General features: G+C 46.0%; 1 protein-coding gene across 1 annotated transcript in view; it reads left to right on the top strand.

Moving 5' to 3' along the window:
• Positions 1 to 21238, top strand: part of RAB1A (RAB1A, member RAS oncogene family) — a 162282-nt gene that overhangs the window by 109418 nt on the left and 31626 nt on the right. The window contains exons 4-5 of the mRNA XM_085612521.1: positions 15999 to 16094; positions 16510 to 16641. Of these exons, the coding sequence (XP_085468647.1) occupies positions 15999 to 16094; positions 16510 to 16641 (228 nt within the window). The remainder of the gene's footprint in view (positions 1 to 15998; positions 16095 to 16509; positions 16642 to 21238) is intronic.

Genomic DNA, 21238 nt, shown 5'->3' on the forward strand with positions numbered 1-21238 from the left:
AACAATGGGAGCACCCAGTGGGCAAATTTTTATGTGCTGGGGCAATCTTTCAAAACTCTTTGAACCAAGACAAAACGTTGAAAGTGCCTTTGGGTTAGGGTATCTACAACTAGACATGACGGGGAATGCCTTTTGATGGATCAGTCTAAAACACCACCACCACTTCCAGTTGACCCCTCAAAATCTCATGAGACCACCCAACCCAACCGTTATCTTCATAGCTCTCACATGGCAAAGTAACTTTCATTCAGGAAATGTATTTAGCTATTGTGTTTTGTCTTGAAATATACTTAATGGTGAATCTTTTGTTCAGGATGAATGGCATAATTCTGCTGCTTAATCTGAAGACCTTAAGCTTGGTTTTTGACTCCTGAAGTCGGAGACTAAAACTTCCTAATTCTTGAACAATTCAAATATTCCAAAATAGGCTGGTAGGCTATGAACTGTAAAATGCTAGCACCTCAAATGAAAATGTTGGCTTCACAGTGTGTAATTTCTTCAGAGTTTGATTATTCTAACACAGTTAGTCTTTAGTACATTTAATCAATCACAATTTAATGTACATGTGGTCCATGCATTCTTTCCCCTTTGGAAACTTTAAGTGGGAATAACCTGCTTCCTATACTGTGGATAAACTGTTGTGCGGCACGTGTATGGAGAAGGCAACATTGCATTATTGATATTAGAGAGAAATTTGAATCCTTTGGACATAGAGTGAAGCCCATACTTTAAATACTTACTGGCCGCACGGAGACATTCAAAAACGAACCACGTTCCATTTTACTATTTCTCCATTATTTTGGATATTTAATATTATTGTGGATATTTTGGCTTGACGATTGCAATGGAATGAAAAGATATACAGTGTTTTACCTGCGTTGCTGTTAAGATTGGCCTGGCGCCATACTTATCGTTAACAACTGAGACAGCACGTTGATAAGCCCTGAAGAAGTCCCAAGAGGGATGAAACGCGTTGGCAAAGCAATTGTATGGTGATTTTTAATAAAAAGAGTATAATTGATATACAATAAAGGACGAACTAAAACAAAACTACAATCAAGACTCGCGTCATTGATAGATATATGCACTGTGAGAAGCTGAATGAATGTGTTACCTTGTTACGTTATTACTATAACAAGTTGCATTATGCAAGTTACAGAATAGAAGTACATTTCTCGGGTGCAGGATCAGTTTGTAGTAATAACCTGTGTGGTCTGATTTTCCTAGACTTATCACCATATGAAGGGAAAACTTTCAAGCTTTGCTGAGAGGGCTCTGTTTGTCTCACGGCTTCCATTTTTAAAAATTCATAGTAGTTATAAGGTCTTACTTGCTATATTGCTTGTTGGCTTAAACATTTTAAAATCAGTCCCTGAAGTCATTAAGGCTAATTCCGTATATCGCAAGACTTCTGCTCGTACGAACAACACAAATTATTAGCATTGAGGAGTTATGCTAGACCTATTGTTTCATGCAAAGAGCCATTTGATTGATTGTTTTTGTAGTTTTAAGGTATCCATGGCAGTCCATGATGCTGAAGACCGTAATATCTTCTATCATGTGGAAGATGGCATCTATAATCTGGTGCATCTACCTTCAACAGGCAACGACTTTTTCCACTAAGCAGTTATATTTTGCCATAATCGTTTATGAATATCCCTCTTTTAATTTAACTAAAACTTACTCTGGCCAGGTCGGAGATAGTGAAGGCAATTGGGCAGGCTAATGTTTCCTGTTTTGAGAGCCAGATCAGGAGGTTTTAAGAAATGCTGCAACAAAGTAGCACTGAGAAATGTAATGTCTGAATGATAATGCCTTGCTTCTCACCTTTGAACACCTATTCAAAACACAGCCAAGACGTGGAAGGAACAATAGAAAAGAAAAAAAAAAAAATTCAGTGAATGGGAAGGCATTCAAGAATTCGGCAAATGTAGGTTTTCAAAGTAAGAATTTTACTTCAGTGGAATTTTCCTGACTCCAAAGAGGAGCAGAATGTTATAGGTTTTTTTCTTCTCTAGATTGCACTGAAATTTGAGCATTAAGAAGTTTCGAGTGAAGGAACAGAAATGGAAAAGGTCCATTTAAAGTCATGTTGGTCTGCCATACACTCTATGAGGGCCTCAGAAAATCTCTTTTCACAGTTGGCTAGTGTGGTCCGTTGTGATCAAATTACTTTCAACTTACCATATCACTGGAGATGTTTCAGGGAGGCTTTCTCAACAAGTCATTCTGGGTCCTTCTATGTAGTGTTTACGTTAGTTATGGTATTGTGCACATATCCACACCCTATTCACTGTTGTTTAAGATGCATGAAGTCTGATAAGTGGATAGTGATAGGATATCACCTGGATTTTCATATGTATTCAGAAGATAATCAAATGTAGACCAAGGTGGAAAGCTTAACTGGGATAAAAACTCATGCTAGGATTGGAGGGGGGAGTTGTTTCAATGCCACTACCACTCTAGGTACCAGATTCTCCTGTGGTTGTCACCAGGGACATGTGGTTTTGCTTTCATCAAGCTCTTTATTAAGAGACCCAAGTCAGCAAACATTTGCGCCTTTTATAGCAGCATACCATGTAATCTTTGTGGGGCCCTAAACCTACCCATGCTTGTTTGATAATTCTTTGTATGCTGACTCTTACATATACGAGAAGAATGTTCAGCCTTGCCGAAAGGTGCAATCTATGGGCTCTACAGGAGAACTCTTGAAATGACTAGACTGCATGTATTGACACTATCCATGAGAGTCCACTTCATAATGCACTTGCTCAAAGAGCTGACTAAGAGAATCCTCTTCTTACTGCCATAACTCTCACCAGAGATAGCAAGTCTGCTTTTTCACAATGATGTTGTTCTTCACACTAAAGTTTAAATAAGGCTGAAGATTGGTTTTGGAGAGATTATGTATGGAACAAACTGCCATTGAAAGTAAGGAAAAAAGGCAGACTATTGAAAAAGTTAAGAAATTGTTTAAACCGGATCTGTTTTGTAGGATCTTCAGGTAACTAGTAACATTCTCCACTCTGTATTTCTCCTTTGTCATTGCACCCGCAACCTACAATGACCTGCATCTTGAAAAATGGCTTTAGGTGCAGGTAGGGTAGATTGAAGAATGCGACAGATGCACATCAGTCTTAATAATGTATTGCAAAGTTAAGATGTACGTAGATTAGACTGGCAAAAATAATGAACTGGGCGCACCATTGACTGCTCCCAGCTGACCCGCGACCCTACATCCCCAACATTCCACATATGCTCACACCCAAGATTGTGTACAAAAAGTGGTACAAAGTTCCTCTAGGGTCATAAGGAAGAGAAGAAGAGATACTGTTGAGTGTGATGGGGTAAAAATATCCCCACTGGTGGTGCAACGGGAGAGACGGGGGGGGGGAGGGAATTCCCCTTGTCGGAACTAGGGCTCTCACACACCCAGCAAGCTAGGTGTCATGCTTCATCATATGAGCCTGCCCCTCATCAGATCGGCGCTGCAATACCTGACGGGCACCCAAACTGGGGCTCTTTGTCGGGGATCTTTTGTTTCTGCTGGTGGGTGCAGTGGGGGTGAGAGGCCTAGTATGTGTAGATGTGAATGAAGGTGGAGTGAATCTAAAACAGGTCAGTTAGTCCTAACAATCCATTTATTATGAAGGTAAACTACCTTGTTAAAAAGGGGATGAGAGGGGTAATGAGACTAGGAGTAATGTATCTAGCTGTGTATACTCTGCTCTAGAGTGATCGACATGTTTCGTGCCTTGAATGTCGTAGAGATCTGGGCACTTCTTCAGGATCGATAAAATTTGCTATCTACACTGAGTGGATAAGTGAAAAATCTACATACCACTATGTCTGGTTGATAACCTGTAATGATAAAAAATAAGAAACAAATATAAACAATGCAATTCAGTTGCACTCACACAGTATATAGACTAATCTATAGTAATACAATCTTCAATGAGAAAATGTCCCAGAGAGCATGTCTGAACGAAGAAGAAACACGATAAAAACACCATATCCTACTGTATGTCAGTAAGTTATATGCAAAGATTACCAATATCGTATTCTGGAGACTTTAATTGTCATTAAAACCAAGACCAGTACGGACGAGAATGAAACTCACCTACACTGTTGTCAAGTATTTGCTTGCAACAGTTGCCGGCGGGTAAAATGAATTCCAATTGGGTCCTGAAAACATAAAGGGGCGCTAGGTAAAGCAGGGAGAAGTTAAAACCATTTATTGAGGGGTCACTGGACCTATTAAGAAGTGTAAGGTTAGAAGTATGGGTCACAGACCTGGTGACCAAACCATGGTGGGCTAACCATTTGGCCGAGATAACCCTGGGACTTGAATTGGGCAACCCGTAATGAAACGGCGCACAGGCGGTATCATTGAGGAACCAATAGACACCGATGCGTCAAATGAACAGGAGGCCGCTAGAAGTCCCAACGAGAACCATGGGATTAAGGTACCACACGTGATCGGCACAAACCCAAGAAATCCGATCAAGCCATTCCTTACATTGAGCACTCACCTTCAACAGTAATCCAGTGAAGCCTCCATATCTGAAATGGGGAGTGGAAGAGTACTCACCAGCGTTGATGAACGCGTAGAGCCACAGACCTAACCTGCCGCCAGAAACAGGATGGTAAATGGTTACCGGCGGACAGCGAATAAAAACACACTAGCGAGATGACGTGGGGGGGGGGCACACGGAGACATTAACTCTGCCGTGACTACGGGTGCTACTAGTGAATCGTTATATAATCATAATTTGTGCAGCGGCCATTTTATAGGGGGTCTAGAAGCAGATTCCACAAGTGTGTGTGTGTGTGTGTATATGTATATATATATATAATATATATATACACACACACACACACAATATGATGGAAATGTAGCCTACAATGTGTTCCACATCCGCTAATGGGATGCGATGTGCGGGGTGAATTGTGTATTAGGGCGCGTCAATCCGAAGTGAGGATATAAAGCGATCTTGATCTGCTGGCCATATTACGCTTTGAGAACTGTGTACAGCGAGGACTTGTATTTCCTGCACTGTGTTCCTCGAGTGTTATTGACATGAAGGCAACTAAAAGATGGTAAGGCAGTGTGGAATTTATCTCGTTTGCAACCATAAGTCATAGGGTTGTCAGTCATGGGGTTGCAATGGAGATCGTAATGTGTTAGTCAGTGTGTATATACAGAAGTGTAAACACAGAGGACTAGTCTAGCCCACAGATCTCATGTGTGTGGTGTCTAGAAGAAGGGTAAAGTCGGTACAGGGGCTGTTAGGAGATGGGGTTAAATGACACATTAGTGTATAGGCCACTAATAGGTGCATGCCTTGATTTATGGCTTGACTAAATAGTTGAAATCACAGTTACAGTCTATATGAGTGCACCCTATGGTATGTCGTTGTTAAGCCCAGCTGTATGTGTGGAAAGTCTGAGTACCCATCTATGTTCAATCCTGAACAGTGCGCCTTTGGAAATCTGTGGGTGGGCCTCCAGCACAATCCAACGTAATGAGTCTGGGGAGTGTTGTGCATCCCTGAAGTGTGTATATAGCTTAGTGGTAACCCTTTGGCACCGACTATTACTCCTGTGTTCAGTTATCCTGGTCTTATGTGTGCATGGTCATCCCTATATATATCAAGCCGCAAGGGCAGGTGATCATGTATATACATTGTTTGGTGTTGCAATTGGTATGCTTAGTCAGAATCCATTTGAAATTGGTCTGTAAAGAGATGTTCGAGGCATATGAGCTGCAGATTACACACTTTTGCATAGATCGCCATCTGGTGTTGGGCCCGGATGTTTGCAGTTTGTTTTTCCTCTTGGAAAGTCTTTGGAGGTCACGAGGTCGGTGACTCTTTCCTTGGTGCATGGGCTTCGGCTCCATCCTCAGATTTTTTTTTTCCTCCATCGGGATCGGATGTAATTCTTCGTGCTCCGGCTCCGAACATTCCAGTTCGACGATCGAAGCAAATCCTCGCTTTCCGCGGTATTGTTTAGATACCAATCTCCTTCTTCGAACCACTTTCGATTCGAGTCTTCGGCGGCCTTCGGGCCTCTCCAGGCTCCGGTCCCGGCTGATGGAAAGAACTCCATTCAAGAAGTGCCCTCGATGTGGGTCCAAATTCCCCCACACCGATCTTGATGAGGTGTACAACCTCTGCCTCTCCCCTGAACACAAGGCTCGAGACTGTCCCGCCTGCAAGTCTTTTAGGTCTAAAAAGACTATTCGAGATCGAAGGGCCAGAAGAAAAATGGCGCATCCTCGACCTCCGTTCCAGTAGACTTCTTCGGGGACGACGTCGAAGCTCCGGGACACCAGCACACCGAAGAGGACCTCGTCAGTGCTTCCGAAGCCGACGACTCGGATGTGGAGGATATCACCCCGGCGCAGAGGGTCGTGGGTAAAATACCCCCTCCCACACCCGCGCCGACACCCAAAAAGGCTTCGGTCACGCCTTCACCTTCGGGCCGAGGCAAGACCAAAGACATTGCTTCGAACACCCACATTCGTGCCCGGTAACGAAGCCAAGCAAGCCTTCCGCCGGCTCGGGCTCGAGCCAGCCTGCCAGCGGTGCCGAAAAACACCCTTCGGCACCGAAGAAAAGATCGGCCTCTACCTCGACACCGAGCTCCACACCAAAGCCCTCGGTGTCGAAACCTAGCCTCTCGGTGCCGGCCAAACATCATAAGGCCCTCGGCACCGACACTCCCGCGCCGAGGCCTGTATTGGCACCGAACAAAAAATCGGAGGTCCCTAAAAAGCACGGCACAGACAAGCCAAAGAAGCCATCGGCCCCGAAAACTTCGGCGCCGACCGAACAACCAGTGTCGCAAGAACTTTTTACACTGGATCCTTTACAAAAGACACTTACCAAGGATCCAAAAACTGGACATTTGGCACTTTCTTCCAAAAAGAGACTTTTGGACAGACCAGCTCCACCTCCACCTCCAAAGAGGAAGGACTGTGCTACCTCCCCTTTCAGAGTGCCTCCCCGCCTCCTCCACCCTCTCCCCTCCACCTTCTCCACCCCGGCCTCATCGCTCTCCGACCCCGTCTCCAGACCATGATGATCAGGGGGACCCATTCTACGACCCAGCAGATGTGCCACAAGACCCCACCCCTACAGGATCCCCAGACGCCTGGTATGATTATAATAATCCAGACATTCCAGATGTCCCACAAGATGACCTATATCCATCCAGGCCATCACCACCAGAAGACTCACTAGGTTTTCACCACCTACTTCAGAGGGCGGCACATTATCACGGGGTAGAGCTACACACTGACCCAGTAGAGGAAGCTTTCCTTCTAGATACCTTTGATACAGCGCATAGGTCTACTGCTATATTACCTATGCTCAAAGGGGTAATAAAACATGCGCCAGAGGTTTTTAAAGACCCAGTCAGGGCTAGGGTTCTAAACCCGCGTATAGAAAAAAAGTACAAAGCTGTTCCTACAGACCCTGCCTACATCAAAGGGCCAAACCAAAGGGAATGGTGGACGGAGTGTTGAACATTTCAAGCACTCACCCCCAGTCAACTGATCTGGGTTTAATCCATCACCGTTCTTTAACCCACTCTGCCACCCCAGTTCAGACATGGCCATATGCAAATCAGTCTGACCCTGTGCCTCATGGGAACAGTCCAGCCCGAACTGCCAAGCCATGTCTTCCCTGGACCGGAAACAAGCTTCCTAGGACCGTTTTCTGGCATTTCAGCCGTCTTCAGCCAGGCTTGCTTGAATCCAGTGGCAAAGTGAGCAAGGGACTCACGTCTGAGCATACACTGCCAACTTAAAGCGAACAAAGCAAAACCAAAGGGAATGATGGATGGAGTGTTGAACATTTCAAGCACTCACCCCCAGTCAACTGATCTGGGTTTAATCCATCACCGTTCTTTAACCCACTCTGCCACCAAAGGGCCAGCGCCACTGGATTCCCTAGTGGTATCCACCGCAAGAAAGAGATCAAATTCCCAGGCGTCAGGCGAAGCACCACCATCTGACAAGGAATCAAAGCTCCTGGACGCACCAGGAAAACGCACTGCGTCACAGGCAGCTAACATGTGGCGTATCGCCAACACTCAAGCGCTATTGGCCAGATACGACAGGGCGCATTTTGATGAGCTAGAAACCATCATGCACCATCTCCCAGAAAAATATAAAAACTGGGCCAATGAACTAATCCAAGAGGGTAAAACCATAACCAATACCTCTATACGCTGTGCCTTAGACGCAGCAGACACGGCTTCCAGGGCCATTAACACCAGCGTCCTACTCCGTCGGCACGCTTGGCTGAGAGTGTCCAGCTTTAAACCGGAGGTACAAGCCTCTATATTAAACCACTCGTTTGATTAGGAACATTTATTCGGCCCAAAAATAGATGAGGCCCTCGAGGATGAAAAAAGATACAGATACGGCGAAATCTATGGGAGCCCTACAGTCACACGCTCCTTTCGCCGCTCTTCCTTTCGTGGCACGGGCAGAGGCTACTCCTCAGATACCGCGGCCACATCTTACAAATCCCCTCCTCAGTTCACCTTTACAAAAGGTTATCAAAGGGCCGGATATAGAGGAAATGACAAAGGCAGAGGCAAAACAAGTACTGCCCGCTCTGCCACACCGCCTACCCAATGACTTTCCCCTGCTCCCCCAGACCATCCCACTCCGGTCGGGGGCAGACTACAAAATTTCCTTCACGTCTGGGAGTCCATCACATCAGGCAAGTGGGTGACCCAAATTATTCGTTCAGGGTACTGCCTGGAACTCACATCTACCCCCCCAACATTCCACCCAGGCAACGCCCAGTGTCACAGGAACATTCCACGTTACTAAAGCAGGAGGTGATCTCCCTTCTACAAAAACACGCAATAGAACAGGTCCCCCACCATCAGCAAAATGTAGGAGTCTACTCCCTATATTTTCTGATACCAAAAAGAGACGAGACTCTACGACCTATCTTAGATCTCCGGCCTCTAAACACGTACATACATTCAGACCATTTTCACATGGTAACACTTCAGCGGGTACTTCCGCTCCTCTCCCAGAACGACTTTCTCACCACACTGGACTTGAGAGACGCGTACTTTCACATTCCGGTACATCATGCCCATAGAAAGTACCTCAGATTCGTAGTGGACGGGCAACACTACCAGTGCAAGATGCTCCCATTCGGGGTCACAACAGCACCACGTGTATTTACCAAGTGCCTAGCGGTAGTGGCGGCACACCTCAGAAGACAGCACATTCATGTCTTCCCGTATCTGGAAGACTGGCTCATAAAAGCCGCGTCTTACAACCAATGTGTACACCACACCGCCATTACAATCCAGCTACTGCACCAACTAGGCTTCACGGTGAACCACCAAGTCCCAGTTAACACCATTCCACATAAAGCAATACCTCGGTGCCACCATATACACCTCAAAAGCCATTGCCTGCCCCAATCAGGCAAGGATCGCAAGCATTCAAGCTTTGCGTCAAAAATTCATACTTCAACACTCCCTCCAAGCAAGAGTGTTTATGTAACTGATAGGGATGATGTCCTCTTGCATTTTTATAGTACCTCATGCAAGACTCCAGATGCGTCCACTCCAAGAGTGCTTAGCGCGCCAATGGAACCAGGCCCAGGGGCAACTGACAGATCTGGTGTTGGTAGACGGTCGCACCCATCGCTCTCTGCAGTGGTGGAACACCACACATCTTTCCAGAGGTCGACCGTTCCTGGACCCGGTTCCACAAATAATCCTGACAACAGACGAATCGCTCTCCGGCTGGGGAGCTCATCTTCTACACCTCACAGTGCAGGGCACATGGACGCCGCAACAAAAGTTACTCCACATCAATCATCTGGAGTTACTGGCAATCTTTCTAGCCCTAAAATCCTTTCACACACAGATTCTAGGCAAGGCAGTCCTTATCCGCACGGACAACATGACCGCCATGTACTACATCCAAAAACAAGGCGGCACACACTCTCCACAGCTCTCTCAACTAGCACAGAGCATATGGAGATGGGCAATTCCACACAAAATCTTTCTCCTAGCCCAACATGTCCCAGGAGTCCAGAACACCATGGCAGATCTGCTCAGCAGACAAACGCAGCAGATCCACGAGTGGGAACTTCACCCGCAAGTTCTTCACCCGTTCTTTCAAATGTGGGGGCATCCACAAATAGACCTATTCGCCACCCACGAAAACAAAAAATGCCCAAGCTTCGCCGCCAGATACCCACACCCATTGTCCAAAGGCAATGCGATATGGGTGAACTAGTCAGGCAAATTTGCATACGACTTTCCACCTCTCACACCACTAATGGAATTAGTGGGAAAGCTACAACAGCATTCCCTCACGCTGATCCTAGTAGCTCCAACATGGGCCAGACAACTGTGGTACACCACACTGCTGGAACTCTCGGTAGTACCACACCAAAAGCTACACCTCTCACCATGCCTCCTAACCCAGAGCCATGGAGAGATCAGGCACCCGGACCCAGCTCAGCTCAACCTTGCGATCTGGCTCCTGAGATCATAGAATTCGGATACCTTAACCTTCCCCCGACTGTATGAACGTTATCAGAGAAGCTAGACGCCCTACCACTAGAGCCTGCTACGCTGCCAAGTGGAAAAGATTTGTTGTTTACTGCCATAACACAATGAACCCTCTAGACGCATCCATACAGCACATCATATGCTACTTACTAAATCTATAAAGATGTAACCTAGCATATACATCTATTTGGCTACACCTCGCAGCAATTGCTGCTTACTTACAAAACAGACAGCACCTATCACTTTTCAAAGTGCCTGCCATCAAAGCCTTTATGGAAGGCCTAAAACGCATAATTCCCCCCAGAGTGCCACCCTCACCTGTGTGGAACTTAAATATAGTGCTCACAAGGCTAATGGGACCGCCTTTTGAACCCTTGCATAAATGCGAACTGCAATTCCTCACATGGAAAACAGCTTTCCTGGTAGCCATCACCTCCCTTAGAAGGGTCAGTGAAATACAAGCACTTCCTATACAAGAACCTTTTCTCCAAATGCACCCGAACAAGGTTGTTCTCCGTACCAACCCAAAATTCCTACCCAAAGTCATCTCACCCTTTCATCTAAACCAATCGGTAGAATTACCGTTTTTTTTCTCGCAACCTCAAACCGTTGCAGAAAGGGCTCTACACACACGATGTTAAAAGGGCCTTACTTTACTACATCCAGAGAACACAAACTTTCAGAAAGACAAAGCAACTGTTTGTCTCTTTCTCTCCACCTCATAAAGGCAACCCCATCTCTAAATCAGGGATAGCTAGGTGGATTGTAAAATGCATACAGATTTGCTATCACAAAGCAAAACGCACGCTATCTGTTCCCCCTAAAGCCCACTCTACAAGAAAGATAGGGGCTTCTATGGCTTTTCTAGGGAACATCCCATTAGATGATATCTGCAAAGCAGCTACATGGTCAACACTGCACACTTTCACTAAACATTACTGTGTAGATGTGCAAACCAAGCAACAAGCTAGTGTGGGCCAGCCAGGCTGTACTGAAAATACTATTTCAAACCACTGCAACAGATACAGGTGGTCGCCGCTATGGTAGGGAACTGCTATATAGTCTATGCAAAAGTGTGTAATCTGCAGCTCATATGCCTCGAACGGAATATGCTACTTACCAGTATGCATCTGTTCTTGGCATGTAGAGCTGCAGATCTACACACACCCACCCGCCTCCCCGGCTATCTGTATCTGTTCCAGTCTATCTTATTTAGATACAACACACATGGGTTTCTTCACTGTGATTACTACGCTCCATATTTCCCTGTTGGTGAAAAACAATCTGAGAATGGAGCCGAAGCCCATGCGCAATACGAACCAAGGGAGGAGTCACCGACCTTGTGACTTCCAAAGACTTTCCAAGAGGAAAAACAAACTGCAAACATCCGGGCCCAACACCAGATGGCGATCTATGCAAAAGTGTGTAGATCTGCAGCTCTACATGCCAAGAACAGATGCATACTGGTAAGTAGCATATTCCGTCTTTGGATGTGGTGGTAAGTGGGCAAACTATACAGGACCCACAAGTATAGTGTCCAGTCACCAAAGGTAGACCCCACAGAGTCCTCTGTGGGGTCTACCTTTGGTAGACCCCACAGTTTCAATAACTGACAAGGTGGCTCTCCTGGGGGATATTTGTATAGAGAGCATCCACGTCAAGATTGACAAGGAGGTCCATCTCGCCCATGTTGGGTGTCTTCGATGATTCTAAGGATGTCAGTGGTGTCTCTAACAAAGGAGGGAGTGTCTCACACCATTGGTTGCAAAAAATGGTCGCAAAACTTAGAGTGGTTCTAATATCGAGCCAATACCAGAAACAATAGGGCGACCAGGAACCGGGGTAGTACCCTTATGTATTTTGGGAAGGGTATAGAAGTATTAACCAGGTAGTTTACCTTCATAATAAATGGATTGTTAGGACTAACTGACCTGTTTTTAGATTCACTCCACCTTCATTCACATCTACACATACTAGGCCTCTCACCCTCACTGCACCCACCTGCAGGAACAAAAGATCCCCGACAAAGAGCCCCGGTTTGGGTGCCCGTCTGGTATTGCAGCGCCGACCTGACGAAGGGCAGGCTCATATGATGAAGCATGACACCTAGCTTGCTGGGTGTGTGAGAGCCCTAGTTCCGACAAGGGGAATTCCTTTCCTTCCCTTCCGTTGCACCACCAGTGGGGTTATTTTTACCCCATCACACTCGACAGTATCTCTTCTCTTCCTTATGACCCTAGAGTAACTTTGTACCACTTTTTGTACACCGCCTCGAGGGGGTATGTACATTGGACCTCGTTAAACTTACCCCTGTGTCCCCTTCTTTGTTAGATTCTCACACCCAAGACATCCCTCACCTAAGCGTTTCCCAGAAAGCATGCCTAGAATGCCAACATTTGATGCACACTACCTAGCATAAGCTTGAGATGTCTGTTGTAGTGGTCTACAACCTTGTCAGCTTAACATGCTTTCTACAAACTGCTAAATTGGTGGGAATTCAAAAGTTGACGTCAGTTATAGACAAATTGTGCTGTATAGCGTTTTTGCTTACATGTTCTCTTCATAATTTGGTAGGGTTATTAAAACCTACCTTACACACCTGGCACATGCATCAAAGAATGAAGTGCTGTTAGATGTGGAGGGTTTCATCGTTTGAAGCTTGGATTTGAAACTCTTACGAATCTGAATTTGTGTGCACGGTCAGGTGACCACACAGGTGTGGAGATGAAGGTGCATGAGGGATGGAGAAATAAGAAGGAAGTGTTAAGGGTGTTTAATTTTAGCCAGTCACAAGGAGCTGGCTGTCATGTCTTTGGCATCTGACTAAGTTATTAACAGTAGAAGGCCTTTCAATGTGGGAAATCAGTCCCTGCAACGGGCTAAGCACTCAGTCTGCCATAGGTGATATGGGAAGGAGGGACAGTGTCGAAGGGGTAAATCTCTCAAATGGGTTGACTAGATTAACTTGTGCATTTTATTGGCCGTGAGTGAGGGGGTTACATAGGGGGCTAGTTCCGATTTCCAGACTACCAGATGGCACGGTGATAACATTTAAATTAATCCAGTGCTCAGTAATTCTTTCTGAAGTCCTTAGAATCTCTCCTCTGAAGAGCCCAGTAGGTGAGGTGCCAGTCCCATCTAAAAGATAAAAATGGCCATCCGTTTGGGCCGTTGACACTGCAGACGTCTCTGCTAGAGATAAAATGGCCTTAATGGCATGTGCTCAATTTGCATGCAGTATGGTTGAAGTAGTGCCCAGATGAGAGCGATTGGTCATCCCAGCTCCTCTTTTATTAACTATTCCTTGACATTCTTTCAAGACGTCAAACAGAAGGAGCTGCTTCAAGAAAAACAAGCCTTGGCATAGCCAATAGGTCTCGCTTTTGGGACCTTATAAGTATTTACTTATCCCGCACAATATCCTTGGTGCAACAACCTCAACTGTTGCATGGCTAAACACTTATAAGATTCCAAAGGCGAGGCCAATTGGCTATGCCAATGCTTGTTTTTAAAGTAGCAGAATCAACAGGAGGTGGAAGCACCATGAAAGGTCTGAAGGAGTGTGGAAGCAACATATAGAAGTGCTGATAGTGGCGTGGAAGCGACATGGGGGAGTTTGGACAGAAGCAATACGGGGTTTGAAAGTAGCAACGTGGAGGGCAGAGGTGGGGGGGAAGCACTGACTGGAAGAGAGGAGGAACGTGCTTCCATGCGGACTCAGGGCAGCAATGGTGAAGAAGCACACGAACGAGCTCTAGAGGGAGTGGGTCAGGCAAAAGCACATGGGTGACCGAGAGCAACACTGAGTGAGAAAGAGAAATCCACCCTGGAGACAGCTTAAAAGACATGCACCCCCATGCACTGCTTAAACACAAAGGAAACGAACAGCTGATGCGGTTGCTATGACAGCTCCTCGATCCTTGACAGGTGCTAACACTGTGCTTCCCGTCTGAAAATTGAGGTCGCTGTAGATTACTACCCAGACGAAGCCACTTGTGCTCTGCGAAGGCGAATCCATTCGCTTCCCCATCATAACTCACGGTTATCAAAAGAGAGCTAAAATGACACCATTTATCCGATGCTGAAGTTGCTATGGTCTAAGGTTTTGTTTGAACACGCAAATCAATGGACACATTTTGAAACCTTTTTCGCAGATATGATTTTACGCAGAAAAGTGGTTACGGCCGTACACCAGGCATCTGATCGAGCTCACTTCCGAAGATATGTAAACACTATATACATGTCACAAACGTCCTTCTTAATTCGGTTTCAGGATGCCTGCCTATCAGATCGGCTTAGCAATTGACAATCGTTGTAAATTGGAGGAAAGAAAGGCACGGTCCAATATGACGACTGCATCCAACCCACCAGTCCTCTGTCTAGCTCCGTGCACTCGCCGTGCTTGGCTGTGACGCGACCTGCTCGGCAGAAGGGTTGGATCGTAGCCTCTTTGGGATGCGGCCGGACTCTGGTAAGCGGGCAGCAGCCGCAGGTAAGCCGATATCGACAAAGGAAAGCGTCCAAACAGAGTGGGTGGTTCTTGGCTTTTTGTGAGAAGTGGGATGAAACTGCGCGAAGGGCAGGACTCTCTTCGGGTGCAACTGTAAACGCCACTGTGTGTGACTGACTGTGGGCAATGTCTTCAGTTTGTATGCTTGTCCCGCACAGCCCTCAGGTTGCTTGCCTAGTCATCTTTTTGACAAGCTGCCTGGCACGCATCAAATACGTAACTTCCGGCTTGACAGAATGTAAACGGGCACGATAATTCAAAACAGATGGTGCCCGTGCGGGTAACCGCAAGCATTAGGCCGTGGGCAGAGCAAAGGCGGGACATGCACCCACCTTTGCCCAATTGCGTGCTGTCTTTGTTAGAAAGACTCACGTAAAGGCCAATAGCCTGTAACAAAAGCACACGCACAAGCGTGTGGTCAGATTTTTGAAGCCCTTACATAAAGTCTCGCAGAGCAGCGCATGGCTCGACCTAACAAGTGTTACTGTTCCACCCCATCAGTAGATGACGAGAGGGTGCAAAGCATGTGAGGGTGCAATGCATATGAATCTACATCAATACAGGTTTTCAAATGATTGTTACAGGTTAGTAACTTCCTTTCCTTCTGGTTATAACTATCATCTGTGGATCCGCAGTACCTTGTCAATGCTCCATATGTTTCTGGAGAAAAAAAAAACTGGAAATGTAAGTTACGGTAACACCATGCAGCTTTGCGTTAGTGCATGTGCTAGCAAGTACTGCACATTAATGGTGCTTCCTTTAGGCTTGTTTCTTCTTCAAACACCTCATTGGGTTGTAATCTAATTCAACAAAAGTCAAAATTAACATTTACATTTAAGCTGTGTAAAAAGATTTATCAGAAGTGCTGATCATTCATTTTGTGGTGATGCTGAAATCACAATTTGTATGTTTCTCAATACAGTGGGACACAGCAGGCCAGGAGAGATTCAGAACGATCACTTCCAGTTATTACAGAGGAGCTCATGGCATCATAGTAGTGTATGATGTGACAGATCAGGTAAAAGTGCAGTTTAACAGAAACATGTTTTTTGTTGTCCGTTTACTGAAAATGACGTGCATGAATGTACTGGAATTGTGTTTTACACTTGTATAGTTTTCTGAATAAGTGTTTTGCAAAGAGGTCAGTAATTTATGCGCTTGAGCTTACATTTTTTTTTTTATTGTTGTACTACGAGAACATGGTTTATAACTCAACCAGTTTGTGGAAATAGGGGTAAATATGTGTCGGATTCAGAGGTTTTGAAATAGAACATTGCTAGTTGAATGAATTCAGAACCATCAAATGTTTTTGCTGTTGGGTTTTTCTTCCTTTATATAAATGTCTTGATATTACTTGATAAAAAAAGGCTTTCTTCCCCTGGTACAAGAAGATGTGAGTTTGCTGTATTCATTGTTTATCTTTTGCCTTCTAGGAGTCCTTTAATAATGTAAAACAGTGGCTGCAAGAAATAGATCGTTACGCCAGTGAAAACGTTAACAAATTATTGGTAGGGAATAAATGCGATTTAACCACAAAGAAAGTAGTAGACTACACCACAGCAAAGGTAAGCTCGTTCATTTATAGCTTTGAAGGAGTATTGGTGTGGTCTGCATTCCTTCCTTATTGGAAGTTGAACTGTATATTTCAATAGTTGATTCTCTTCAGTGACTCCTAATATATCATTGTTAATCTGCTTAAAATCACACAATCTAGTGTGGGTGCATACATTCTATTTGTTTGCAAAAGTTGATGTGACTTGTGTCCTTTTTTAGGTCTCGCACCTAGCGTTGCAGTGCGCAGCGAGACTTCATGTAGGGGCTTTCAGAAATCGCTTCAGATGCTCGCACACGTTGTGCATGTGCTTTTACTTTTGCCCCATGCTGTTGGCCTTTGCGTACGTCTTTTTAACAAAGCACGCAATTGGCCAAAGGCGGGCGCGTTGCTCCGCCCATGGCCTATTGGTGTCGGTTACCTGCATGGCCGCCATGTGGTTTCAATTATCGTGCCCAGACACGGGTGCGATAATTGAAACCAGATGTCTCGCTGTGGCGCACGCGCACCACTCGCCGACTTGTTCTGTTTTGGATCCATTTTACAGGGAAGCAACTAAATGAAAGAAGGAAAGAGGTTGTGAACCGTTTATTCAAGCCACGGTTTTCAGTAATTCATTTTGTAGGCACTCTTTGCTCCCCTCAGCACTTGTGCAGGTAGTGGGAACAGTTCTGTATTGATTATTTGTTGAGATGTAAGCCAGTGGATGATTGAATCGCAGTGCACTGGTTTACGTAGCCCTTCGAGGGACTAGCCCCTGACTCATTGAGTACTGGTAATAGAAAGTACAGTGAGTACCAGTCAACCTGTAGCTTCCTGCTCCAAATGTAGTGAGAACCAGCAGTGCCCTGGCCCCGAACTCTGACCTCCATGCTGCAGCGTCAGGGTGATTTCATGCAGCAAACTACCCCAAAACTGCGAGGTACTGCCCCTCTCGTGCACAATGAATTCTGACAACATACTGGTGCCGACAGTGAGTATCAGCAGTACACTGACCGCTGACTCGGAGTACTGCGCTGCACAGTCATTACATGCAGGGAATTGTTCCAAAAGAGGGACTGCTGCCCTTCTCGTGGACGGTGAGTTCCAGCAGTGCCTGCCCCTGACCACCGACTCTGAGCACCACGCAGCACATGCACAGTCATTACATGCAAAGAAGTGCCCCCTGACAGCGAGTGCTGCCCTTCGCGCGCACCCTGAGTGCAGGCAGCACACTGCCCCTGCCACAGTGAGGGGCAGGCAGGGGGTGTCATTTTCTACGTGCATGAGTACCTGGTGCAGCCTTAGTGCTCACTGTATTTTGCAAGTTCAATAGAGAATACTGCTCCGTACACAGTGAGTACCAGCAGTACACTGACTTCAGGCTCTGAGTACTATGCTACACAATAATTAAATGTACATTCGTCACAAAAACCCTTCTCGTGCACAGTGAGTTCCAAAAAGCGCTCTTCCAAGCCCAGTGAGTACCAGCGGTACACCGAACACCACGCTGCACACAGTCATTTCGTGCAGAGAACTGTGTCAAAACACAAATACTGCCGTTCGCAAACAATACTTCTTTGTACACAGTGAGTACCAGCAGTACACTGACACCAGACTGAGTACCACGCGGCACAGTCGTCACTGCCCTTCTTGTGCACAGTGAGTTCCAGTGCCATACTGCTCCAGACACAGGGAGTACCAGCAGCGACCTCTCCCAGACTCCGCGTGTCACCCAGCACAGGCACGGTGCTCTCTTGCAGCAACTCCTCTAGCATAGCGAGTACAAGACAGCCATGCCGCGGCACAGTGAGTAAAAGCAACTGCTCCAGATAGCTTGTGTGCGCAGCACCGTGTGCCTGGCACAGCAACACGCAGCACCAAACACAGTGAGCAGCTCCAGAACTCACACAGACTCGGAGTTTGGCTGTGAGCTGACACGGTGACTACCGGCACTGTCCCAGGCACATCGGCGGTACCAACAGCGCAGGCGCAATGAGGATTAAACCACCCTGCTGCCAAAGTCGCCTAGATTTGCAGCATTAAAACTCCTGCCTGCCAGTGCTTACCTGCAGCAATCTCCCCACAGGGAACGGCAATTGAACACCGTCAATATAGTGAATACTGCAGTGACGGGCCTCACGCCGACCTAGACGCGCCAAGAAGCAGCCGCCCTAGCCCCTGAGGCACTGGAGTAGGGTAGGGTGATGTTAGCCTGCACTCCTTCCGTCCTCCGAGTATATCGCGCTAAGCTAGTTTTGTGATACAGGATAAGAGCACACAAAGTGCCGCGTATGAGGGTTGCTGCACGTGTGTTGAAGGGTTGATGTGGTCCGACTGTGTAAGGTGTATCTTTAACAACGTGCTTTTTTGAAGTGGGTGTATTTTTCAAATTGTATTTTCTCCGTCTGCAAGTTATTGTTTATCTGTGTTTACCGCTGTTTATTGTGTTTGTATATTTTGTGTTTGTTTGTATATGGGTACGGTTTGTTGTGCTAAATGTGCCCTTGCCCCTGAGCATCAAGTTACCTACTTAGAAAACTAAGTAGTGGATCTGTAATCTTAGCTTGAACAGATGTGGGAGCCGAACCCCATGATTTTACTGCACCCCAAATTCACCTTCGGCGACTTGGCTCCGGCACCCTTGATCTTGCGATAATTCACCACCTGTTTTGCCACCAGGCCCAACAAATTAGCAGCGAAGTACATATTGACTGGGTCCACTTATTAACTGAGTTGTAGGCCAATGAAAACTGTGTTTTATTACAAAATCTCAAGTGATACAGAAATAAGGGTGCAATGCCATAAAGGCTTAGTTACATAGTCTGATATGAGAATTACTCAACTTCTAATAAGCCGTAAAAATTATAAAGTCCGGACTGTCAGGTTTGCAAAGAATATTGACAGCATCTCTAGATAAAACAAGCATTTGCAATGCAATAGGTCTCGCATTTACGCAAGTTTAAGCTATTGGCATTGTAAATGACAATGCCTTTTATTTATGTTTTAAAAACGAAAACCAAAATAAAAGGCATTGTTATTTTCAATGTCAACAGCTCAAACTTGCGTAAATGTGAGACCTATTGCATTGCAAATGCTTGTTTAAATTTAGGATAATGTTTAAAATTACAAGCTCATGCCCTGCAATATGGTTTAGCATAATCTGTCAGCTTTAGCAGTATAAGAAGGCAGTGCCTAAACTACGCGTTTTGCATGGCTGATACTTTGGATAACACATTAGCCTGTACATTAGGGACACGTAATGTTAATTTCTTAAAACAATGTTTGCATATGAAGTGTGGGCATGTGAGCAGGACATTGCAATTTTCTAATTTGCATTCCTCAAGGAGTCTGACATTGTATGGTGCTGGATGCCCCATCATGTTACCCATATGCAAACAATATTTATGCAGTTTAGTCTGTCACAGATGCACTTGCTGTACAATGTGCCAACTATGGGTTTTTGCAATGATTGGTGTCCCCTCTGATGACGCCAGGTTGCACCACACTTTACCACTGCTTGAAGATTGTTTTTTCTGACATTAGGGTTTGGTTATGAAGTGGAAAAGCTTTATGGATTCATTTATTTACTTCAGCTCTGGCATCAGAAAACTAAGGCCCATGTCGTATGAGAATGCGTAATGTGAAGTTTTGCAGCGTGAATCTTTCTGGATTCACTATGCTGTGCATTATTCCGCGATCTGGTGGTTGGGTCCGGATCCGTAGTTCTTTTTTTTTTTTTTCTTTTTTTTTTTTTGTTTTTGTTTTTTTTGTTTTTTTGTAGCCCAGGTGGGCGTCGACGTCCCATTTGGTGTACCTCTCGTGACGTGGGCGTGCTTCCTGTGGAAGTCCCACCTTTGGGGCGCCATCTTCAGATTCTTTTTTCTGCCGTTGGGTCTGGATCGTCATCGAGAATCTCCAGAGTTTTAAACGAAGGAAGAAGGAAAATACGCGAGTTTCATCGAAGGAGAATTTACAGAAGACTACAGAGAGAAAGGAATTACAGCCGGGACAGCGAAGAAGGAGGAGATCCTCGAAATTCTTCGACGCCCATAGGAAAATGCGCATTCAGGGACTCTGAGCGCAATGGACAAGACACCATTTAAATTCTGCCCGAACTGCCACCACAAGTACGCGCAGATGGACCAACATCCGGTGTGCAACCTTTGCCTGCCGATCGACCACGAGAGCAAGGACTGCAACGCCTGTTCCGCATTCACGCCGAAGACACTCAGGGTGAGAGCTAGACAGAGGAGAGCCAACTTCAACATGGAAGGCAAGGGTAAGGCCCCGTCGCTGTACGATCTGGGCCTCTCCACCGACTATGAGGACAACATTGCCGAAGGACCTGATGTCTTCACGGTCGCAGAGACCGATAAGAAAACGCTTGACGAGGTAAGAGACACATCGAGTGCGAAACCCCCGAAAGGGCCCCGAAAATCTGAAAGTGACTCTCGAAAAACAGTCAAAGTCCTCAAAAGGAACACCGGCACCGAAAAGCTCGACGACCGCGAGTGGTTCCAAGGACAGAAGGCCCAGCGGATCCTTCGAGAAGGACTCCCAGGTGCCGAAGGCCGCCGAAAGACAGAGTTCGTCGAAGCAGGCCCACGAGGTGGGGCGCTCGGCGACTA

The sequence above is a fragment of the Triturus cristatus genome, chromosome 6 (assembly GCF_964204655.1).
Source record: "Triturus cristatus chromosome 6, aTriCri1.1, whole genome shotgun sequence".
Classification (NCBI taxonomy): Eukaryota; Metazoa; Chordata; class Amphibia; order Caudata; family Salamandridae; genus Triturus; species Triturus cristatus.